General features: G+C 34.5%; 2 protein-coding genes across 3 annotated transcripts; one reads left to right on the top strand and one right to left on the bottom strand.

The window, feature by feature from the left end:
• The first annotated feature begins 2,378 nt into the window (after positions 1 to 2,378).
• Positions 2,379 to 8,775, top strand: LOC106052461 (ubiquitin-fold modifier-conjugating enzyme 1). The gene is made up of 6 exons (XM_013207847.2): positions 2,379 to 2,537; positions 6,218 to 6,349; positions 6,490 to 6,566; positions 6,685 to 6,775; positions 7,417 to 7,508; positions 8,382 to 8,775. Exons 1-5 carry the CDS (start codon positions 2,415 to 2,417, stop codon positions 7,501 to 7,503), a joined length of 510 nt encoding a protein of 169 aa, XP_013063301.1. The 5' UTR covers positions 2,379 to 2,414; the 3' UTR covers positions 7,504 to 7,508; positions 8,382 to 8,775.
• A 185-nt stretch (positions 8,776 to 8,960) lies between these two features.
• Positions 8,961 to 15,071, bottom strand: LOC106052460 (39S ribosomal protein L40, mitochondrial-like). 2 transcript variants are annotated; one of them, XM_013207845.2, is made up of 5 exons: positions 14,882 to 15,071; positions 13,248 to 13,334; positions 12,129 to 12,299; positions 11,279 to 11,477; positions 8,961 to 9,096 (listed from the first exon to the last, which is right to left on the bottom strand). In XM_013207845.2, exons 1-5 carry the CDS (start codon positions 14,908 to 14,910, stop codon positions 8,986 to 8,988), a joined length of 597 nt encoding a protein of 198 aa, XP_013063299.1. In that variant the 5' UTR covers positions 14,911 to 15,071; the 3' UTR covers positions 8,961 to 8,985. The 2 variants fall into 2 exon arrangements, with proteins under 2 accessions (XP_013063299.1, XP_013063300.1); XM_013207846.2 differs by lacking the exon at positions 14,882 to 15,071 and having other exon boundaries at positions 13,231 to 13,334.
• Between the last annotated feature and the right edge of the window lie 8,094 nt (positions 15,072 to 23,165).

Genomic DNA, 23,165 nt, shown 5'->3' with positions numbered 1-23,165 from the left:
TCACCAATACTGATAATCTCAGTAATGTTACGATATATAAGACTTTTCAATATTGTCTTTAAAACTGTGCACGTGAATCTGTTTACATATTTAATTTTATAATTAAAAAATCGATTTCAGTACACGAAAAGTAGCAGTGGACTATTTTGAGCACGATGTACGATGGGGAAATTTGTTTTTATCTAAAGTTATAAATAAAACGTGGCAAAAATTAAAAAAAAATATTTTTTTTTACGAACAAAATGTCAGTGTCATTATTTTGTTCATCTTAAAAGCAAGCGCTGGAGGGTCGCTTATGAACTATGGATCAAGCTCTAGCCATCTTGATTCCTCTTTCAAAGGCACGCTGCTTAAAATTGTGCCACCCAATCTCAGTAATCCTACACTTTTGGTACCTAGGGGGCCTATATAATAAAGCCTAGGTCTATACATGTTATGTAACGTCAAGTCTATATAACTTAATAGAGGATGGATGTAGATGAAGTAGAGGACTATGTCTATACATGTTATGTAACGTCTAGTCTATATAACTCAATAGAATATATATGTAGATAAAGTAGATGACCATAAAGTTACTGCGTAGTGAGTACGTCGGGTGGGCCTATATGAGTGTTTCACGTAGTAATAGCAAAATAGTATGAATAGAGAAAAACAAGTCGTAGGTAACTGCTGCAAATTGGTTACATCTGTGTCTTGCTGACAATGTTGATATGCAATGTCGACGGGGTAGGGTAGAATCCACACACGCACTCACACATCTCTCACCACCCCCACCCCCTTTTCATATACGCCATGCTGTAGCAGAAGTAAAACGCATGCGTATTCGAAATTATTTACTTTAACATTTAGTAGGTCAGGTCATTCATGTTTACAAATCAATCTATTGAAATAATTAGCATACGAAAATATAGGACACGACTGGACATCAGTAGCATCAATACAGGAGAGCTGTACAGTGTCTGGATTTTTTTTTATGTACATAGACGTATATACTTGTTATTATTAGATTCATGTTTAAATATTTTATAAAACGATGAGGACTCCACAAAAACAGGAGGAACTCCCCAATGCTTTGAGGAGACGAAAGCTGAGCTGGTTAGGTCATCTTGTAGGCGTAAGACATGACTTACTTTAAAAAAGTCATACTTCAAGGTAATGGAGGGAGAAGGAAGAAAGGGTCGTCCACAGAAAAGCTGGCTGGACAACGTGAACGAATGGACCGGCCTCTATCTCTCTTGATATCCTACTACCCCTCAACTCAAGAAAACATCAAGAAACTGGAACAGACACAAAATAGAGCAGTGAGATTCATAACAAACAAATAGGCCTATTCACATTTGACTAGAGTAACACTTTTAGTAAAATTACTAAATTTAGAAAGTTTTCAGGCTAGAAGACTCAAAAGTAAAGTAGCAATTATAGCCTATATAAAACACTGAACCATAATCTACAAATACAAAACCTAATAAAATACTCAGAAAGACACAAAGATAAAGGCACATTCCTCGTTCCATATGCTAGGACAAATTTATACAAATGCTCCTTCTTCCCTAGTGCTATTAGAGTATGACACGTAATAACGCCCATGGAGTATGGAATGGGTTGACTGAGCCAGCCAGGAACGCGTAGGACGTAATCATCTTCTTTTTTGAAGTAACATATGTTTTATATAAGATAAGATAAGAGCTGCTGACCGGAAAGGATGGAGGGATTTGGTTACGTAAACTGTCACAGCACCCCACCCCCCCCCCTACGACGAAAGTCGAGGGACAGATGATGATGAAAATGATTACAGTCAAAAGTATAGATTAATGTATCAAAGTGTTGAGTTCATGTTAATTTAATTACTTTAATATAGGCCTATGTGGCCTACTTCAGTCGCGAGCCACTATGAATCATCTCTTAGAAATGGGATGAATGCCTGGGCGTTAGTTTGGTCGGAGCGATGTCGCACCATCTCCAAAATCCTTATGTATCCAAATGAACTGCAAGTACCGATACATACATATTAAACATAAATAAAGTACCGATACAGTTTGGCATCAGCGGCGTCGCAGGCTCTGTCAGGGTGTAGCGCTGTATAGCCCATTTCAGAATTTTTTCCTCAGGGGTGACTCCCGTATAGTTGCAAGACAGCAGAGGTTTGAATTCAGAGTTTTCCTTCTCCTAAGTGGGTATCTAGCCAAAACTGACGAGACCCTCCTGCCTGAAGCTTAGGCTAACTGGTTTAGGCGCCAGCTACTCGCCTTCGCCCCTTCTCATGTAGGCTAAGTGAAAACAGTTCAGCCGGACTCAATATCTGTGACCTATATATCCTATACACATTATACGACTATATAGGTCTGTGATCTATGATAAAATCTTCTCTCGGAAAGATTAAAAAAAAGAACTCTTCTACTTTCATAATCATAAACATGGTAGACGAAGCAACTAAGTCTACGTTAGCAAAAATACCATTATTGAAAACCAAAGCCGGACCTCGCGATGGCGATTTGTGGATCCCTCGTTTGAAAGAGGAATATCAAGCATTAATACAGGTTCTTGTTTTTCCTTTAAAAATCAATATAAATAATCTGATCTAGACAACTACAAGTTCAACATATGTTCAATTTTCAAATTCAATATTCAATCATGTTTATGTTGTCATTCCAAATTCTGAAATTGAAAAGGACCTCATTCAGTTCACCAATGAATTGTAAGCAAACAAAATTTAGCCACGTGATTCTCTATCTAATCTATCTCTTCTACACAAATTATGCAATACACACAGGCTATCACTATCACGTGACAGTTTTTTTTCATTGTTTTATCAATATTATCACGTGGCTGAATGTTGTTTGTTTACGATTCATTGGTGAATGAGGTCCATTGGCAGGCATTGGACCAATTCTTCAGCCCAGGTGTTCAGTACAGTGACTTCAGAGTCAGACAGTTGTTGAATGTTGTGCATATAATATTGTCTTATTCATATGAATCATATTATCAGCCATATCATGTGTTAGTATGTATGAATATATATAGATAGGTTCTAAATGCTATTTATTATCTAGGAGTAATGTCCCTTGTTGACTGTTGTTACTTTGAATGGCATCCTTAATAATTTAATTAACTGCTGATTTGTCAGTTAGAAACTAGAATAAGAGTTATGTGCTTAATCGTTTAATGTTATCAACATGTAGACTAGGGATGGGAAAAAATTTTTAAAAATTTTAGTACATCAGTAAAGTACTTCATTAGAGCTTACTTTTGATGTATAAATTATAACTGTACATGAGAGAGTCTTGTGAATGTTTAACAGAAAGATCTGAAAGTAATAGTTGTTGTTTTTTTAAGCATTTTTATATATAATAAAAAATTAACATTGAGCCCAATGGCAATGGTGAATGGAGTGCATGAAATAAGATTTTGTCACTGGCTAAGCAGGGTTAGGGGAGGCAAGTTACCACCCCAGGTTATAAATGATAAACTGAAAGCTCAGGTTGAGTTGTGTAGATGATAGGTCTAATTATTACTATATTACTGGGCCCAATTTAAAGACACAAAGATAAAGGCACATTCCTCATTCCATATGCTAGGACAAATTTGTACAAATGCTCCTTCTTCCCTAGTGCCATGAAATGGGGTTGCCTGAGTCAGCCAGGAAAACCAGTGACTTGGCAGAATTTAAGTAATTGGTTAACATGCATGACTAGATGCATGATGGGTAGGACGTAATAATCTTTTTTTTTTTTAAGTAACGTCTGTATTATATAAAATAAGATGTTTGCAAGACCCCTCTTTAATATTTTTTTTTGCAATAACAGCTATTTGTTATACAACATACATCTCTATATAGGAAGCACCTCAAACGTAATAGGCGCCAGTGGGTTAATCAAAGCTACATCAATCATACGAAACACTAAATATATGTTAAAGTTTTTTAAGTCCAACATTTTGGCTGTGACTAATATGGCTGATATATGTTAAATTTAAAATTGCAGGGACCCTGCCAGGATTAGGGCCCAATTTTGGCAATCTGTCAAATCGGTTTAAGCCTTGCCCTGATTACTGTATTAAATAGTAGATCTAGATTCTAGTACAATAGTATGTAGTAAATTTCTAACTCACAAAGCTGATTTTTGTTAGTACTAGATCTATGTAATATTGTTATTTAAAATTGATAGATAATTGTAACTGCAATGTTGACAGTCTGCTGCCAGTGACAGTTCACAAGTAAAGTGACAATTAAAGACATCACAATACATATTTGTGACCATGTGTAGATTTTACGATTAGGAATTTAGTGTTAAGGCATCTATAGGGAGAGTTTATTAAAACATGATCATGGCTATATAATTATTTTTAATCTTCTAATTATGGCTAAAATGTATGTCAGCATAGAAAACTGTTTTAGAGAAGCGGTCATTTATAAAAACTTAACTATCTAAACTGTAGCTCAATACTTACAATTTATGTTCAAAAACAAAACCTAATTTTAATTTAAGGCTTGTCGAGTCAAAGATTAATGAGGAATGCAGTATTTTCTGTGGCTACACAGCACCAGCTGTGACCTATATATTTTGCCACATCCAGGGCAGGCATAACCATTGTCGGCCAGTGGTCAATCAAGATTTTCTTTTCGCCATCTGCGTCTGTCCTCGGCACCGAATCTGTATCCCGTGACCTTTGTTAGTGATCCCCAGCTGTCTTGTTCTGAAGCCACTTGCAACTAGGTACTCTCTTTCATGTCAGCTTAGGCAATTTGGCGCCTAAGCTGGTCTTAAAAGTGTTTCTGTAGGGCGCCTCTGTTACATCAACAACCTTTTAGCTCACCAAAAAATCTTATAAATAAAGTGATATTGTATATAATTAGGGCATTGAAGGCCTGATCGGTTTTTTAAAAGTTTTTTTTTTTTTTTTTTATTTTTTTTTTTTTTAGATCTATTCATAATTGATTATTTATAGCATTACTATCTTTAATGAAGAAGAAGGTGAAAAAAAATAGGATATTAAAAATTTAATATTATTAATATAATCTCTTGAGTTCCAGGAATCCTTAATATATAATATATAATTAAACTTTACAAGCAAAATACATAAAATATACATTTTTTAAAACCAAAGTTTTTTTTAAATATTTATTTATTGCAAGGTTTATCTACCTCTTTTCTCTATAGAACTAAACGTATTAATTACAACTAATGGATGAACTTAACCAAATAGTTACATTTTTTTATTGATTCATGTGTTGTCTTCGGCAATGAATAATTGATCCAAAAATGGGAAGTGGGAGAAAAAACTTGTAAAAGAATCTAGATAGATTTACCATATTTTCACACATATAACCCAAGGGTTATTTCTACAAATGAATGTCAGCTGTGCAGGGTATACAATGTTGCGGTGTTTACAAAAAAAAATATTTTACTCATAAACATAGCATAACGGAACATATAGAATATAGCGGTTCGCTCTGTGGTTGTGAAATGTACATTGAAAAACTTTATGAACAATTCATTATAAACCCCAAGAAAACAAATAGTACTAGAGATTATTTGATAACCAGTAATTAATTGTGACAAGTAAGCAAGGAGTAACTAAACAATTTTGTCAATACCAGTAATGTCGAAATGCATGCAATACCTCCGCAACCAATCACTAGTCTCATTAATGTCACTGTCTCACCATAGTTAGTAAAGCCATCAAAACTCTTGTCTTCTTCCTATATGTGAAGCATGTTGGCAGTAGCAGTTGGGTAATAAATCAACTTAACTTAAAGCGGGTTTATAAGGATGCTGGTTGTACAATTTTGTTTTTACTTATTTAGTAATTTATGCGGGGTATATGCGTGAAAATATGGTAAGGTTTGTAAAAAGAGAAGCATTTAGTTTTTATAGAAAGCTATAAATTATCAAAAGAATTCATTTAATTTATTAATTTAAAAGTTTAGGTCTATACCAATAATTAAATTGTTAATTTTGGTTTAGCCTTCTGACTCTACTACAAATATTTTCCTTATGATAATATTATTTATGTCAGCATTAAAAAAAAAAAAGTGAACACAAATTTAAAATATTTTGATTTGAGCCCAAGACTTCATTTGGTTCTGCAGCATATTGCTGTGTCATAACTATTACATTGTACAAAATATACTGATAATTCTTATGAAACATTATTAGTAAAGGATAGGGTCCACCAACATTTCTAACATACTTTTTTTTTTTTTTTTTTTTTTTTTCAGTATGTCCAAAACAATAAAGAAAGTGACAATGACTGGTTCAGATTGGAATCTAACAAAGAGGGAACACGATGGTTTGGGAAGTGCTGGTACATTCATGAACTTTTAAAATATGAGTTTGATGTTGAATTTGATGTAAGTATATCTAATTTTTTTCAAATATTTGTCTGTAGAGGGCTTAAATATAAATCTGTAGAGGGCTTAAATATAAATCATTCATATTTCTCATATAAATATAGTATCAGAAGATTTCATATGCCTTTTTCTTTTTTCAGATTCCTGTAACATACCCAACTACATCGCCAGAGATTGCATTACCAGAGTTAGATGGGAAAACAGCCAAAATGTATAGGTAATATTTTTTTTTTATAAACTTTATCATTAAATTATTATTATTTGAAATTTACTTCATTATTTAAACTGAATTGTTTTATGAAATTTAGTACAATAATTTGATGAATCCACTACAGGGGAGGCAAAATTTGCCTGACAGATCACTTCAAACCTCTGTGGGCAAGAAATGTTCCAAGGTTTGGCATTGCTCATGCTATGGCATTGGGGGTAAGTGAGACCCATGTTCTTTCAATCTGAAAAGCATATACCTATAATTAATTCTATCTTTAAAGCTTTCATAATTTAAATATTTATATATAAGAAAATACTGCACAGGGGTTGAGGTGCAGTTTCTTTTTTTCTAATACCAAATAATATCTGATAATGCTTATTTTTTATTTATTTTATATCTACAAAACCTTTTTAAAACTTAGATGTAATCATTTCAGTTATGTTTGTTGCTGCTAGATAAAAGTGTCCCTTTCAGATCTGGCAATGTCTGAGGAAAGATGATGTAAAGCTCATCTGTCTCTATTTTCTAAAGCCAGCACAACAGCCTCTTATTTCCTCAATGTTTGTAAGGTACCCAGAGAGTTGGCAGGACTCAGGGGCATCTTTAAAATATTATAGTTCAAATCACAGTCTTCAGTGGGATTTGAACTGAAGACCCCTCAGTTTGGAAGCCAAGTGTTGTACCGCTTAGCAACCATGCCCCCTGTTGTTGCAAAAATAATTGACATGCTGTAAGAAAAATAAATTTGATTTCAAAAGGTGAGGCAGAAAAGTAAACTTTAATGTCCGAAATGATTTTAGTCATGAAACAGGAGTGGATCTCACTGCGACTACATTTCTATTGTGTTTCTGTTTAGCTTGGACCTTGGCTGGCTGTGGAGATACCAGACTTAATACAGAGAGGAGTTGTCACACACAAAGGTTCTGATCAAGCCAAAAGCTGAGATTGGTAAATCAACATTTTAGGGAAAAAAAATTTTTTTTTTGTTTATTTGTTTGTTTCCTAGTTAATTCTAACATTGGTTTTGATGTAGTTGTAAAACAATTGGGGGGGGGGGGGGGGGGGAGGGGGGAAAGGGAATTAAAAGCTGCCCTAAAAAATTTTACTATTTTTTTATTAAGGTATTATTATAAAATTTTCTTAAGAATGTGAGACGTTACAGAGTTTTCAGTCATTTTGCGACAAATAGTTGTTTTAAAAATCAAACGAAGCATTAATATTTAAACGCTTTGGTAACATAGCAAAAGAGTGTATGTGTTGTTTCCATTTAAATAAAATTTTGTCATTTGTTGGATGCAGATTGATTATACCATTCATTTAACAAAAAAAAAATAAAATCACATTTTAATTTTTAAACATTATTTCTAAATTTTAAAAGATTGGGAAAAAAAGATTAGGAAAATCTATGAAAATTGATAACATGTTTTTCACAAAATCCTGCCTTATCTACAGTCTCAGTTGTCATTCCTTACAATGTTGACACAGTTGTCTCTCTTCATATGTTTGTATATATCAACAAAGTAAAGTATTGGTAGCCAATCATTTCTTTCATTACTGGTTTATAGCTGTTTCTTGCCAGAGCACTTCAGTAGGAGTTGTTTTTCCTTCTCTGTAACCAATCAGATTTACAGCTTGATTTCTTGCTGTGATCAAATTCATCACTCTAGTAAAAAAATATTTATGCAGCTTTTTTTTTTCCTTGGGTCATTTATCTTGACAATAATAGATGAGGCCATTGTATACATTTTTTTTTACTAACAATATGTCTTTAAAACAATGCTTTAAATCCTCACTTTCTACTATTTGTTTTATTGTTTTCAGGTGTACATTTTAGATATCAAATAGTTGGATGAGCTCTCCTCAAGTCAAACAGATTTCATATTGATTTTAATTATACAATAAATTTCTTTGTTAATTTTATAATGCCTCCCCCCCCCCCCCCCCTTTAAATATTTGCATTTAAAGTATCAAACACTACTTTTATGACAAAATAACATGTACTGTGACATTTATGTTGTTGCATTGTTTTAATTTAATAAAATGTTTTTTTTTAAGCAATGTTGATTTTTTTTCTACATAAATATAAAATGATGGATTTAAAGCTTGTTGCTGATAGGATTATTATTATTATTGGTCATTGGCTGTGGTGTTGAATTAATTGTACATTTCCTTTTTTTTCTTTTTGTAAAAATTAAAAGTTTCTATTCATTATGAACACTATTAGTCACCCTGAGATTATTTTATGTGAGAACTATTTCTGAAAGAAAGTGTTGGAAGCATTAAGCTAGAAAACTGTGTCACATCTGTAACATTTTATTGTTATTAATTGTTTTAAAAATGATTATTGTGACATAAAATAACAATTTAAAAAATGATACAGGATTTTAAAAAACTAATTAATTCAGATGTTTTTAAAAACACGTTTTTAATATTTTCTTGTTGTATCAACATATTCTCCATCAGGAGCTGGGTAATCTTTTTTGGGTGGAGTTTCTTTAGGTCCTTGAAATTCAATTGGCACACAAGAGTAGTCGATCTGAAGATAGTAAGCAAACAAATGTTTATAAATAAAAATAAAATACAAAACTTTAATATTCTAATTTTGCTATTACAGATTAATGACATACAAACAACTAATTCTTCTTTGCTGACCTGTGATGCGCATAAACACAAATTATGACCAATTGCCAACGGGGTGGGTCTTTAAAGGGGATATCAGTATTGGAGGAGAAAAGCTGACAAGTGTCAGTATCTTAAATACCTTGAGGGACTTAAATTCTCTCTTCCAAAGACAAAAAAAAAAACGACTTTGTGTGTAATGCACGTTTGTCAACATGCAGGTTATAGCATGTGGCTTCCCACTTTTTGAAACAGAATACACCAAGTCTTGGGCAATAGAAAAGAGTACGAGACAAAGTGTAATAAATTATTTTTGTGCATACAGGGAATGATGTTCAATAAATGTCCATAGCAATTAGACTGAACTTATTAAAAAAAACATTCAATCTATAGCAATTGGGCGAAAAATCACATTTTAAAAAAGGTATAACTGAAAGATATTCAAATAAAGCAAACCTAACAAATCTAACTAAAAAGTTAAAATACGAAATTATGTGTTGCTTGAAATGAAATCGCATGTCACCTTTGCAAATTGTGTCAGAAACAAAAGTAAATAAAAAAAGAAAAAGCACTTCCAGACATTTGCCATAGATCTATAAGGCAGATGATGTAAAGGTCATCTGTTTCTATCGTTGACAGGTAAGGAGGGTGTTGTGTGGCCAGCACAATGACCAAACCCCCTTACCCAAAAAAAGTATGGTACCCATTAGAGTTGGGTGGACTCAGGGATGTCCTAGAAATCCAGAAATTCAAAATCCCAGTCTTCACAGAGATTCAAACACATAACCTCTTGGTTCAGAAGCCAAGCACTTTACCACTAAGCTACTAGGCCCAGAGAAACACAAGTGTTGACCAAAAAAAAACAAACTTTCATGTTGTTTGCTAGTCATTGAAATATTTCCATTGAGATGTAGTCACTGAAATACTTTCATTGAGGGTCTGTGGCACCCATTAAAATGAGATCAAATTTGTGTACACTAAAAGAGAGGTGAGAAGATATGGGCAATTATAGTGCTAATATTGCTGTTATGTTGATGTCATGTGCCTGGCATAAATCTAGCACCTTTAATATAGTTTTTGTAAAAGAAAACAAATTTGAAATGTTAATTACACTGACATTAATTTATAAAGACACAAGAAGTTAGAGAAAATAATTTATAGGCCTAAAAATACAATGTATCATGGGAGAAAAAATAAGAAAGTCAAATCTGGACCACCACTAAAGTACTGAAACATTAGAAATGTTCTTTTAACCAAACCAGCCAGTTATTAGGACCAAATGGATCTTATCTAGAAGTGGTCCCATTAAGAGGAAAATTACAATGTATACATTTATTTAAAGATTGTGTATAAATCAATATTATTTCAGTCTTGTTACATATTTAATTTAAATGAATACATATACATACTATATATATGAATGAATGGTTTTCTTTGTGTGGCTGAGTGTTAAAAGTGCATGGTTTAGTACCAGGCCCCCCAGGGATCACCCATGTCTTTTGCATTCCCAATAGTAGCTTTCTAGCCTGATGATAACCTTGGCAACAGAAACAGATGATCTTTATTTGATTTTCCCCAGCAATCACAAAAAAGAATTACTCAACCAACGAGGAAGCATAGATTAAGCTATTTACAAAGAAATTACTAGCCTGACAAACTGGACAGTATCAACTTCCTCACACGCTAAGAGCGTGCTACAATATTGCAACTAAGAACAGGATGCACCTTACAATTTTCGCCTTAAAAGAATAAACCCACATACCCTTCCCTCTTAGACAATGTGCCCACCATCTTAGAATGCCCCAACTTAATTCACCATGGGAGACCCTATTAACATAATACAACTCTATTTGGCAGTGTCGAAGAGCTGAAAAAAAAAAAGCATGTTATTTTTCCATACCACAGACTTAAAGAGAGCTTAGAGCTTAGCATCAAAAAGCTGACTAGAAGAAGAAAACTATTCTCCCCCAGAGACCACTACATTTCAAATAACCTTTATTTTATTTATATACCCCTAAAAAAAATTTTTATTTTGTGATGTTCCTATTTAAAACTAACTAACCCTGACATCAGCTACCATAATAAAAGTGTACCGGTACCTGCAACGCTGCTTGGTATAACTCTAATGATTCTTGTTTCAGCTCATCTAAGGCTTCCTGCTGAGCTTCTGTCAGCTGATCCATAATTTTGGCTTCCCAGTGCCACTGATAACTTTTGTACGCTCCCCATTCCTTTATTAAAAGATCTCGATAATCTTTCTCTTCCGCTGTTAATTTTGGTAAAGGTCTTTTTCTTTCTCTAAATTGGTAAAATACAAAAAAAAATTAATAATATATTGCCATACCTGTAGTTATATTTTATCTACATTTGTAATAATGGTTTAACAAAAGGTATTTTGAGCTGTTAATGTTTTTTTTGACACTATTTCAATGACATTTAAACTGGCTGCAATTCTCAAAATTTAATATATGTACTTGGGGGGACAAAAAAAAAACAACTACTTAAACTATTAAGCATTTATATTAAAAGTAATTGCACAACAAATAAACTAATAATGGCAAACTATACAAAACGACCATAAGTTGAAAAAAAAAGAGTGACAAGATATCAGTGGAGACAGGTGGAATCGCTAGTAGCCTTTCTACCAACCCTTCTTTCTCAATGGGACCAGTCATGGCAGAGATTGCCTCCCTATGTATCCAATGGCCTGTAAGCACCTAACTCTAAGTAAACCATATACGTCAAATGGCTAGTAAGGAGCTAAGTCCAAGTAAGAACTTGCTTTATAAATCTGTAAAGTCAAAAACTGTGTAGGAATGTAGAATTTACTTTTAAAATAAAATATCTTTCAAGATCATGCATATCAGAATGTATAAATATGTGATTTTAATTGTTGACAAAACAGAATAATTTCTTTTTTAAATTCTAAATAATTTATTGTACACATACAATGCAAGCCTGTATTTTCGATTGTCTATTTCTACTTCTTCGATGGGTTTTAATATCCTGCCAAATTTTGTGAGCCTTTTGATTTCTTTTTCTATTCTTCTAATTTTTTTAGCCTCACGTGCAGCAATGACACTGGGGTCTATCCTCTTTTTCTTTTTCATTGGCTCTGCCCTGTAAGATGCAAAGGCATTAAATTCAGAAATGAAGCTGTTGAGAAGCATATGAGACTCTTAATTATTCACAATAAAATCATCTATAATAGGTTAAGAAAACTTTAATTCTGATTAACAAACAATACTATGTCAATTACAGCTTCGTTTACATTCCTCCATTTCTAGATCTCATTTCTCTAACCCTTTCAACAAGCGTTCACGCCATTTCACATTCACACTATGCTAGGCACATAACAGAAGCTTATTTTTATTTTAGTAAGCAGAAGAAATTATATCTGTTGGAAAAAAAATTACAATTGATAAAATAGTTTGAGAATTAATTTAATGCTGAAAAATTTAAAATACAAAAAAACATACATTAGGAAACCCTACACAAATGTTTTTTTTTGTAATTTCTATACATTTGTTCACCCCTGTAACAGAGAATCTTTTTATTTTTTTCAGTGTATAATTCAGAACATACAAATTGGGATATATTTTTTATGTACGCAATTTAAAATATTCAAAGAGTCACAACAAAAAAATACCTTACAAACATGCTTTCACTTTTTTAATAAAAATTATAAAGTATATATATATATATATTTTATTATAACCATTATCTTGTGAAATTGTTATAGTTATACAATCGTGGTTGTATGCACTTTCTTTTCTAAACTTTAGTTCAGTCTGGTACTGTTTCTCAGAACAGTCTACCAACTCTTTATTTTGCTAGAAAGTAGTAATTCAACAAATGATACACAGATAATTAAAACGTCAGTGCCTGTCCAACACTCAACAGATGTTAAACAACAGCCACCATTTTTTCAATGTGTGTTTAACTACTTCCAAATAGAAGATCAGTCAGGAGACTCATAACATTCAGTCCTTGATGTATTCATTGCACTTAAAAAAAAAACAATATTGGCTTTAGAATATGTATGTCTTACTGAAAGTGAACTATTACCATAGCAACTGTGATGTTTGAAATAATAATGGTGTGACTTGAGTGTGGAATTTACAGGCTATAATGTTGAGCTTGGCTGTCTGCTTTCTGAAAAAAAAAAAGGTGAACACGAGATTCCAAATGATTAAGACAAGAACCAATAGAACTTACTTCATCAAGTTCAATAGTGTGCCTGGTTTATCTCCTAATCTATCTCTGTTGCAAGCAATAGATTGCAGCTAAGCATCATAGCCACGTGGTGAAATTTTGTATTCTTTGTTACTTTGAAAGCTTGTGATTTTGAATTATATTTAAATTTATATTGAAAGTATATCACTAAAGAGTGATGTACCAAGACTAGTGTTGAAGCAATTGAAGAATTTAATACTCACATACTATGTATGTAAAACAAATAGACCCATGGTAGACTAATTTCCAAATCAAGATCTAGGTCACAAGAAAGTCATTTTTAAGACTTAATTTAATGGTGATACAAAGGCATATAAATATTACTTCATAATATAACCTAATTATAATTATTAAAGCTAACTACCACTCATAGTTTTCTAATGTAAAGTTACTTTTTTACTTAAAGTCTTAGACCTAGAGTCTAGATCTAGATAGAGTCAGTAGTGAGTGTATACTTTGACTAGTCCAGTGTTTGTTTATTTTACATGTAATGTACATGTTTCAGATGTTCCTTAAAAGTAAGATTTGAAGGTAAAATTACATCATATTCCAAGCCCTAAAACCTTCCAAAGGATGTCAGCATCGGACAGGGACTTACACAGGGACCATTGAATGACAGTCCAGTGACCAGTGTGTATACCAGCCATACCACATGACCATGCAGCAATCCTGGCCTAGCTACCCAGCAACCTATGACCAATACTGCCAATACTATCTATATCTATAGCCTTACTTAGCCTGATTCAGGCAGGGCTTAGAAGTTAAGGCAAGGCACCTAAGACCTAAGGTCTAGGGGTCCACGAGCAACTTTGCTACTTAGAAGAATTTAAATTAAATAAATTCAATGGCACAATGGTAATATCAATTCAATAATCTAGATTTGACTTAAGTTTCATTTAGAATTTAGATCTAGTCAATCTACTAATCTACTCTAGAGTCGGCAGTGACTAGATCTAGAATTCTAGATTGTCACTAGAAGGATCAATCATCTACTCTAGTGATTTGACTTAAGTTTCATTTAGAATTTAGATCTAGTCAATCTACTAATCTACTCTCGAGTCGGCAGTGACTAGATCTAGAATTCTAGATTGTCACTAGAAGGATCAATAATCATCTACTCTACTCTAGTCTAGATTCTAGACTAGACTCTAGTACTCTAGAGTCACTAGAGACTAACTAGAATAGATACATTATCATACATAGATCTACATGATGATACTGATACATCTATTGATCTATCTAGACTCTACTCTCTAGACTAGAATCTAGATTGAAGATTGACTCTATCATACTGTGACTCTATCATAATCAGAGTCTATCAGTCTATGTAACTAGAGAGTACAACTACTAGGCTAGGCTAGAGTTCAGTCTATTGAACTATTCTATTCAATTCTCTTCTACTTCTACTTCTTCTAGACTATTTTTTTTTTTATATTTTAAAGAGCACAATTAAAAAAATAACCTACAGAGCCGATAAAACCATATTTAAAGCCATTTTGTAAATGCAATAGCCTTGAATAGCTTTAAAAACTCTAGATCTAGTCTAGATTCAACACAATGCAAAATTTGGTATATCTTGCTACCGTCCTTGAAATTGAATAAAGCCACTGTTTACATGGTGGCTGACATTACAGTTACTATTTTTATCTTTAAAAGTATATTAGTACGGACACCGTACGCTTTTTTAAGAACTTGTTGTTGTTTTTTTCCTGATCAGCCATTACAATGTCATCTCAGATTTACGAAACAAAAACAAAACAAAAAAACACGAACGTTGCCAGAATTTGTTTTCGGGGCTACAGAACTACTCCACTGACTTTGACTAATATTAATTTGTCGCCAGCATGTGACACCGATTCAGAAATTTGTTACATTCGAGCGAGAAAATACAGGATGGCTGCCTGGTCGTGCGGTTTGCGCGGTGGACTGTCGTTCAGATTTATCGATGGTCCCGGGTTCAAACCCTGCCCGCTCCCATCCCCCGTCGTCCTGCGGGAGGTTTGGACTAGGAAGTAATTATCTTCAACTCTGAAGGAACATCCGAAACATGTAAAACATTTTACAACATTTTTACACAAAAGACAGGTCTACAAGTGGCAAAGAAACACTTTGACTCAGAGAAACAGTCTCAAAAACATTATTACGACAAGAAAAAAGGAGTTAAGAATCATAATCCACTACAAGACGAAACGTCAATCAGAGTAGGTGGAAACCAGGAACTTAAGTTTCGAAACATTCTAAGCCAAGATAGTATAATATCAAAAGTGAAATCAGGTCTACAGAAGAAACAGGAAACACATCAGAAAGTCTTCTGAGAAAGCAAATAGATTTGGCTCGGCTGTAACTAATACGTTCCAGATGACATCTCAGACCAACCAGAACCACAAGATCTATTGAGTCCAAGATTACCATTTACGCTAGATGTAGAACCGCCACTACACTATGTATTTATGTACATTTGCACACTAGCGCGTCAATCAGGAGCGGACTGGCTATATGGGCATTCGGGCAAATGCCAGGCTTGTAGGGCCACCGAAAGGACCGCATGGATGTCACTATGGTACGTATATCAAATGATTAAAGGCTTTATAATATTCTCTTATTATATAAAAGGGCCCTCTGAGCGCTAATAGTTTTTTTAAAGCCATCACAGACTCTACAGTGTAATATTATTTTAATCAAACACATTTTCGAAATAATTTAATATCCATCATTCGTAGACAGAGCTACTAGTGGGCTTCATTCTTTTAGGACCTACACACTTAGCGATTTAAAAGCAACATATAAGGGTTTTCTCTATTCATGCGTACAGTTATCGATACATTATCAAACTTAACATAATGACTTTGATGTCTATCCTATAATATACAAATTGTAAGCCGGATTGTATAGAAATGCCCAGGCCGATTTCGACACCCAATCCGCCCCTGGCGTCAATGCAATAAAGCTCTCATAATCCTAGAGTTTTATCTTTTTTTCTTATATAATACAGACGTTACTTTCAAAAAAGAAGTTGATTACATGTTACGCGTCACCGCGTCATGCATCTAGTCATGCATGTTAACCAATGACCTAAATTCTGCAAAGTCACTTGTTTTCCTGGCTAGCTCAGGCAACCCATTCCATGCTTTAATAGCACTAGGGAAGAAGGAGCATTTGTACAAATTTGTCCTAGCATATGGGACGAGGAATGTGCCTTTAGAGTCTTAGAGTTTTAAAGTCATAGACTCATCTCTATTATAGAGTATTATTGACATCTTTCTTGCTACAGAAAGATCCTAGGTAAATTAAGCGGTCATTTTGAAAGTTGCAATAGATACAAAATTGTATAAGAATTACTAAAATACAAAGCAGGTTGACTTTATTTGATGTTCTTTTTCATTTAACGAAGAAAAAGCAGCTAATAGTTTTGTAAAAGATTTAGATCTACTTATCTTTGATTTTGCACCTCAATAGGTCTGAAAAGACTATTTTATAAAGTAAATGTCATCTCATCTCAACTAATTTAATTTAGAAATTTGATTTCAACTGATCAACATTTGATGGTCACATAGTTATATTTTTGTTAATTTTTAACAGTTCTCCGTGTGTGTTTCAGAAATGTAAATTTATGCAATAAGGAAATATAAAATTAAACATGGGTAAGTATGTACAGTTACTAAAATCGTATAAGCATTAAGTGTCTTAACAGTGTTAGGCCAAATTGTACGAAGTTGTAACTGGATTGATTGTTTTGACTCCGTTACTTCTAGAAGGCAGAAGCCTACCAACTAAATACACAAGAAGCCTTAACTAGATTTTTTTTTTCTGTAATACTCGATCTAGGACATTCTAGGAGAATCTTAAGAGGGCCCACTTATACCCTTGAACCAAACCCAAGCCCACGAGTACCTTGCTGCGCCTCTGTTTATGCCACAATATGTCTGTCATTCTGTGGATTTTTTAAAGCTTATATCAACTCACTACGTCTGTCTGTCTGTGTGGTAAAAAATTTGAACACGTTATTTCTCCCACAAACAATCCCGGATCGAGCTGAAATTGTGCACTTATTTCTTTTACCTGACTTAACAAGAATCAATTTTAAAAAATGACCAAATTAGTTAATTAACTATTGGAAAATAAATATTTTGGTGGTATCGAACAAGGGAAAGAAATTGTACATGACTGATGTGGTGGGTTGTGTGGACTCAGGGGCGCCCTAGAAATCCTGAAATTCAAAATCCCAGTATATCCCGAAGTTCAAACCCAGGACCCCAGGTTCGGAAGCCAAGCGCTTAATCACAATGTCACCGCTGCCCAGGGTAGAAGAAAAAACTTGGTCGAAAGTTCAAAGACTGGAAATTCATGTAACTGGCAGCGAAGTTGATAGGTCGTTGCGCCATTAACTCAAAAGCCGTGGGCTCGATCCCTATGCCATTTTTTTTTGTTTTCAATGACAATCCGCTCAGATCGGGATTATTTTGGTTTAATTTTATTTTTATATTACAGGTATATTTGTTTCAAACTTTGGTTTTCAAAAATAATTTCGCTGTTTTTGCAAGTGCTATTCAGTATTAAGACGCCTACTCGCAAGGTATTAAAACATGGTTTTTAGAGATAGATTTGACAGTTGTGGAAACAAAAACGTCAGTGATAAAACGGAAAGTCTAGACTTTATATTGATGGACGCGTTTGATGTTTGGCAGCAATATCGTGACGTGTCCAAAAACAGGTCAGGCCATGTAGGCAGGTTGAAGATATATTGATTTAAATTACCTGCTTGGTGAGTAATACTTTGGTTAACTTTATGTCTGGTAAATAAAGTGGATTTGTCGTGAGGGGGAGGGAGGAGCAAGGGTGTTTTGGAACATCTTATATATGGCTGCCTGGTTGTGTGATATGCGCTCTGGTCTGTCATTTCGATTGTCTCGCTGTCATCCCCAGGCGTCCCAATGGAGGTTTTTAGCCAGGATGTTATAATCTTCTATTCTAAAGGAAAACCCAAGACGTAATATAAAACAAACATATTTAATGTGTACAAGGAGTAGTTAGTCAAATTAACCCTTTCTCTCCTAATTGACGATACCAACGTTGATTTAAACCCATGAAATTAAATTAATTTTTGGTTTTATAAACTATAATTTAATTTGTGTAAAAAGAGCATGCAATCCATTTTAATTTCTAAACCTAATCCTAATCTAACATTTTCTACTAACAAACAAAAAAAGTTATTAAAGTTAAATCATATCAGGATAGTGAAATACAAAATTAGCCATATGAATAGTTCCATTTGAACGTGGAAAATAATTACGGTCAGAAAGAGTTTTAAAAAAAATGATTGAGTCTACTTTTCCGACTTCTTAAAAAAAAGATTAGTCCTGATATATATAATTGTAACGTAACAGCATGGCTTTATCTTTAATTAATTATCTGTAATGTAAACTCCTTTTAGGTTTTGTATTTTGTTAACCAGTTTCTTCTTTTCTTTTTTTCTTCTTCAGTTAACATAATGTGAAGAGTTTGCATACCCCTTAGCCTTAGTTTTGGACCGTTGGGGTACCACACATGATCTGTCGACCGTCTCTCTCCATTCTTCTATGTCTTTTTGCCTTTACTAGAATCTCTTTCAATGACATGCTCATCCATTCTTTGATCTTGTCTTCCCATCACTTTCTTATATACTGTTCCCTGGTACTGTTCCCCGAAGAAAGGTAGGCTATATGGCTATATGCTATCATGGGGAGTTCTTGATATGGTCATACAGTTTTAGTTTGCGTTTTGTTTATCAGTGGTCACCAGGTCATCGTGGGGCCTAATAACCATTCAGATACACCCATACCGAAAGAGTTCACTTGTTTGCCATTTCTTGAATCGCTCGTAGTAGCCCGTTAACGCAAGTAAATGTATTACATTGGATGGAGAGTGTTTTAGCAAAGTCTCACTTCCTGAGAGAAGACCAAGGCCGTGTGGGGATGCACATTCTTCCTATAATGCAGTGGTATCGCTATAGAGGGGTGGGAACCTCACTGGGTGACACTCTTCCTAGTGACGCTATACCCTTACAGAATACCAACATCTCACTGGAAAGCGATATCGTGTTGGAAACTGCCTGATGGTTTCGAAAGTTGCTGGTGAACATTTGTGTTCATTCTCTCGTCACTAAATGGTCTGGGATCTACAATCTAGACTCACCCCCTTTTCCTTTTTATCCACAAGAACTATGTTCATTTCCATATGGGGTTGCCAAATTCTTGTCATCATCTCTGAAAGACTGTAAAGTATTGGGGGCCTTAGTAGTAAGTAAAGTTACGCCTTTCAGACCTAGCGATCTACGTGGGCAGATTATGTAAAGTTTCTATGGCCGACTATTAACAGCACAACGACCAACCGCCTTTACTTTCTCGACCTATGTCATGTAGAGTTGGGTGGAGTCATGTCGAGTTGGGTGGAGTCATGTAGAGTTAGGTGGAGTCATGTAGAGTTAGGTGGAGTCATGTAGAGTTAGGTGGAGTCATGTAGAGTTAGGTGGAGTCATGTAGAGTTAGGTGGAGTCATGTAGAGTTGGGTGGAGTCATGTAGAGTTGGGTGGAGTCATGTAGAGTTAGGTGGAGTCATGTAGAGTTAGGTGGAGTCATGTAGAGTTGGGTGGAGTCAGACGTATCAAACAAATCCTGAAGTTCAAAATCCCAGTCTTCTCGAAATGCGAAGCGCTTTACCACTCTGTAACCAGTATATGAGGGCCTTGAGAAATGTGCCCTCTGATCAAATAGGGCTAACATTTAGAGACCTTATCTCACCGACCCTACTTAAGCTTGTCTAACTAGCCAGGAGACTTTATAGACCATGAAGACTTTAAGACTTCAACTTGTCTAACTAGCCAGGAGACTAAAGACTTTAAAGACTTTAAGACTTAAACTTGCCTAACTAGCCAGAAGACTTTAAAAACTAGGATCAAGTTAAAACTTTGCACAATTTTTCATGGTACCTGACAAGACATGAATCAATAAAAAAAAGTTAACAATTAGTGAAATAATTGTTAGTGATTAATTATTTTGTATGATTTCGAAATAGGCGGAATAAACGCTACTTATTAAGAGATGTATATGGATTTATTCCCCTTATTACGTTTTGACACGTTTTTTCTCCCCCACTTCTCATTCTCGATTCAAGTTTAAATTTTGCTTAATTCATTGCCGATATCAATACACGAATAAAAAAATTAACCAATTAGTCAATCATTTAGTATTAATTAATTACTTTTCTTTTATGTAGCAGAAAAGGGAGCTAAACCCTGTAATTTTCAGATGTTTGTAGAACGTTTTGTTGTACATATTTCGGATGTTCCTTCAGAGTTGAAGATAATTTAGTTCAAAGTCCAAACCTCCCTCAGTACGACGGGGGATGGGATCGTGCAGGGTTTAAACCCAGGACCATCGATAAGTCCAAACCACAGTCCAACGCGCAACCGCACGACCAGGCAGTCATCAGATAAATGGCAGTAGGCTAATTAATGGTTCTTTCACTTAGATAAGCTGTAGTGTTACCGTTTTTTTTTAAAGTATTCTTTTTGCTATTGCTTGTTCTTTTTTATACTTTCTTTTAAAGTAGCTTATGAGCAGGTGGTAGTGTGGTATGCGCTTTGGACTGTCATTACGATGGTCCCGAGTTCAAACCTTTCCCATTACCAAGTTTTCTCTCCCCTTCTGTCCTGCAGGACTATGAACTAATACATACTAATCCTCAAATTGGAAGGCACGTATGATACTTATAAAACAATGAAAACTGCCCTGCAACTTTTGAGACTCCCTTTACTTTGTGTTAAATCTAAAAAAATTTTAAGAAAGGCAAAATGATAAACTGAAGATTTTTTTCTCCGATACAATATTTGACTACATCGTTCTTTTCTTTTGAGGAGAATATACACACAACAGCACAGTCATTGGTATAAATATTGTCTTTTTTCTACATATTAAACAGTTACTGCCATTACCATATTTCTACAAGACAGCAAACTAGACTTTTAGGTTTGACAATGCAACGGTTGGGAATATATTTTCTTAATGTTTCATTAACATCTATACAGTAAAAAAGGTGATTAGGTATAAGCATACATGTGAACAATAGAAAGAAAAACATTTATTAACTCTTGTATAATCTCGACAGATTAGTCTCGCTTGTCGCTTTTTAGCATAACGTGTTTAACAATTGTTAACTCTTTAATCTGATGTGCATATGTTTGTTGTTACACAACAGTTGAAGTTAATGGTGAATCTAAAATTATATTGCGAATCAAGAATGTGGCATACTAATGAACTTGAATGCGAAAGTTAAGTATTTGAATTGTAAAATCTGTTTGTTTAAGTTTATAACAAGTGCAAGAAAATCCCTATCAACTGAGCGCATGAAGTCGGCTCTTCAAGAGAGAATCTAAAAAACCTGGGATCATCTAATCTATGGCCTTCTTCTGTCGCTATTGCCTGGGATCATCTAATCTATGGCCTTCTTCTGTCGCTATTGCCTGGGATCATCTAATCTATGGCCTTCTTCTGTCGCTATTGCCTGGGCACTATCTCTGGCTGGAACATATCTATTTCTCCCTCTTCGCGCAACTGATATATATTCAAAGGAACAGCAAGTGCCGATACCGTTTGGGATAAGCGACGTTTCAGGCTCTGGCAGGTGTACACTGTCTGTTGCAAGCTGCATAAGGGAAGTGTGGTCGAGAGACCAAGTGCGCTTGAACTTGGCTTGGCTTGGCTACCTAGAAGGGGGCTCGAGGTTCAACTCGGGCAGAGTAGTGTTTACTGAGCAGCATGGAAAACCATGGAAAACTCCTAGATACCCCCTCCCCCCACCGGTCCACAAATGAGATTGGACCAAAAGCGCTCTGAGCATGCTATTTGCATGAAAGTAGCGCTATATAAAAGCTATAATAATAATAATAATTTTCCGAGTTGACGCCCGAGGCCTCTCTCGTGTTTGGGCATTGTTGCTAGGCAGCACAGAGTTTTCCTTCTTCTAGGTCGGTTGGCTATTAATAGATATTCCGCCATTTACGAGAATATATAATTAATTGCAATGTCTTCGATTCCTATAGTGCGAGAATGAATTTTTTTTTATTCAGTAGAAGATTACATTGCCAAAAACACATAAGACAAAACCATAATTGCCATGTTTTCACAACAATTAAGGTTAACATTGTTCAGACATTGTTCAAATCGTGATGATCATTAGGTTGTCTATTGTTCTCTGATATAGACACAACAAAAGGCTGAGAGAAGAAGCAGGGCCATCTGCTACTGACCAAAGCTACCCATGCCACGTATGCGGCCGGCTTTTTAAAGCGAGGATTGGACTTCATAGTCATCTTCGAGTCCATAGGAAACGAGAAATGTGCTCATTTTCGATCACGAAGGAGCTATATAGACACATATACGTACATATGTGTTCTACATGCCAAACGAACGAAGTCCTAGAAATTGGGATTCTTTCGAAAAGATCTGTCTTTAGTTTCTATGGAAGCCCTAAAATTCAGAGAAACATAATGCTAAATGTTTTTGTTGGTGCTTTTACCAGCTGACAAGCATGAATATCGCAGAATACCTATTGTAAATAACAATTTGCCTTTTTTTTTTTTTTTTAGAATGCATTAAACAATATATTTTTTTTACAATATAAATCATCCTTTTTTAAATATCGTGTAACTTTGAAGTGACAGCATAAGCTTACTTTATAGATTTAAAAAAAAAGATAATATATTGTAACAGTCAA

Source organism: Biomphalaria glabrata, chromosome 14 (assembly GCF_947242115.1).
Source record: "Biomphalaria glabrata chromosome 14, xgBioGlab47.1, whole genome shotgun sequence".
Classification (NCBI taxonomy): domain Eukaryota; kingdom Metazoa; phylum Mollusca; class Gastropoda; family Planorbidae; genus Biomphalaria; species Biomphalaria glabrata.
This window is presented reverse-complemented; position numbering and strand designations above follow the sequence as displayed.

Excerpts from the sequence above, each read along its gene's own strand:
- LOC106052461 (XM_013207847.2), top strand. The coding sequence starts at position 2,415 with ATGGTAGACGAAGCAACTAAGTCTACGTTAGCAAAAATACCATTATTG. Across the intron at positions 6,567-6,684 it reads AAAACAGCCAAAATGTATAG|GGGAGGCAAAATTTGCCTGA; the intron begins GTAATATTTTTT and ends AATCCACTACAG. Across the intron at positions 6,776-7,416 it reads CTCATGCTATGGCATTGGGG|CTTGGACCTTGGCTGGCTGT; the intron begins GTAAGTGAGACC and ends GTTTCTGTTTAG.
- LOC106052460 (XM_013207845.2), bottom strand. The coding sequence starts at position 14,910 with ATGGCTTTAAATATGGTTTTATCGGCTCT. Across the intron at positions 13,335-14,881 it reads AATATGGTTTTATCGGCTCT|AAAGCAGACAGCCAAGCTCA; the intron begins GTAGGTTATTTT and ends TTTTTTTTTCAG. Across the intron at positions 12,300-13,247 it reads CAAACATCACAGTTGCTATG|GGCAGAGCCAATGAAAAAGA; the intron begins GTAATAGTTCAC and ends TGCATCTTACAG.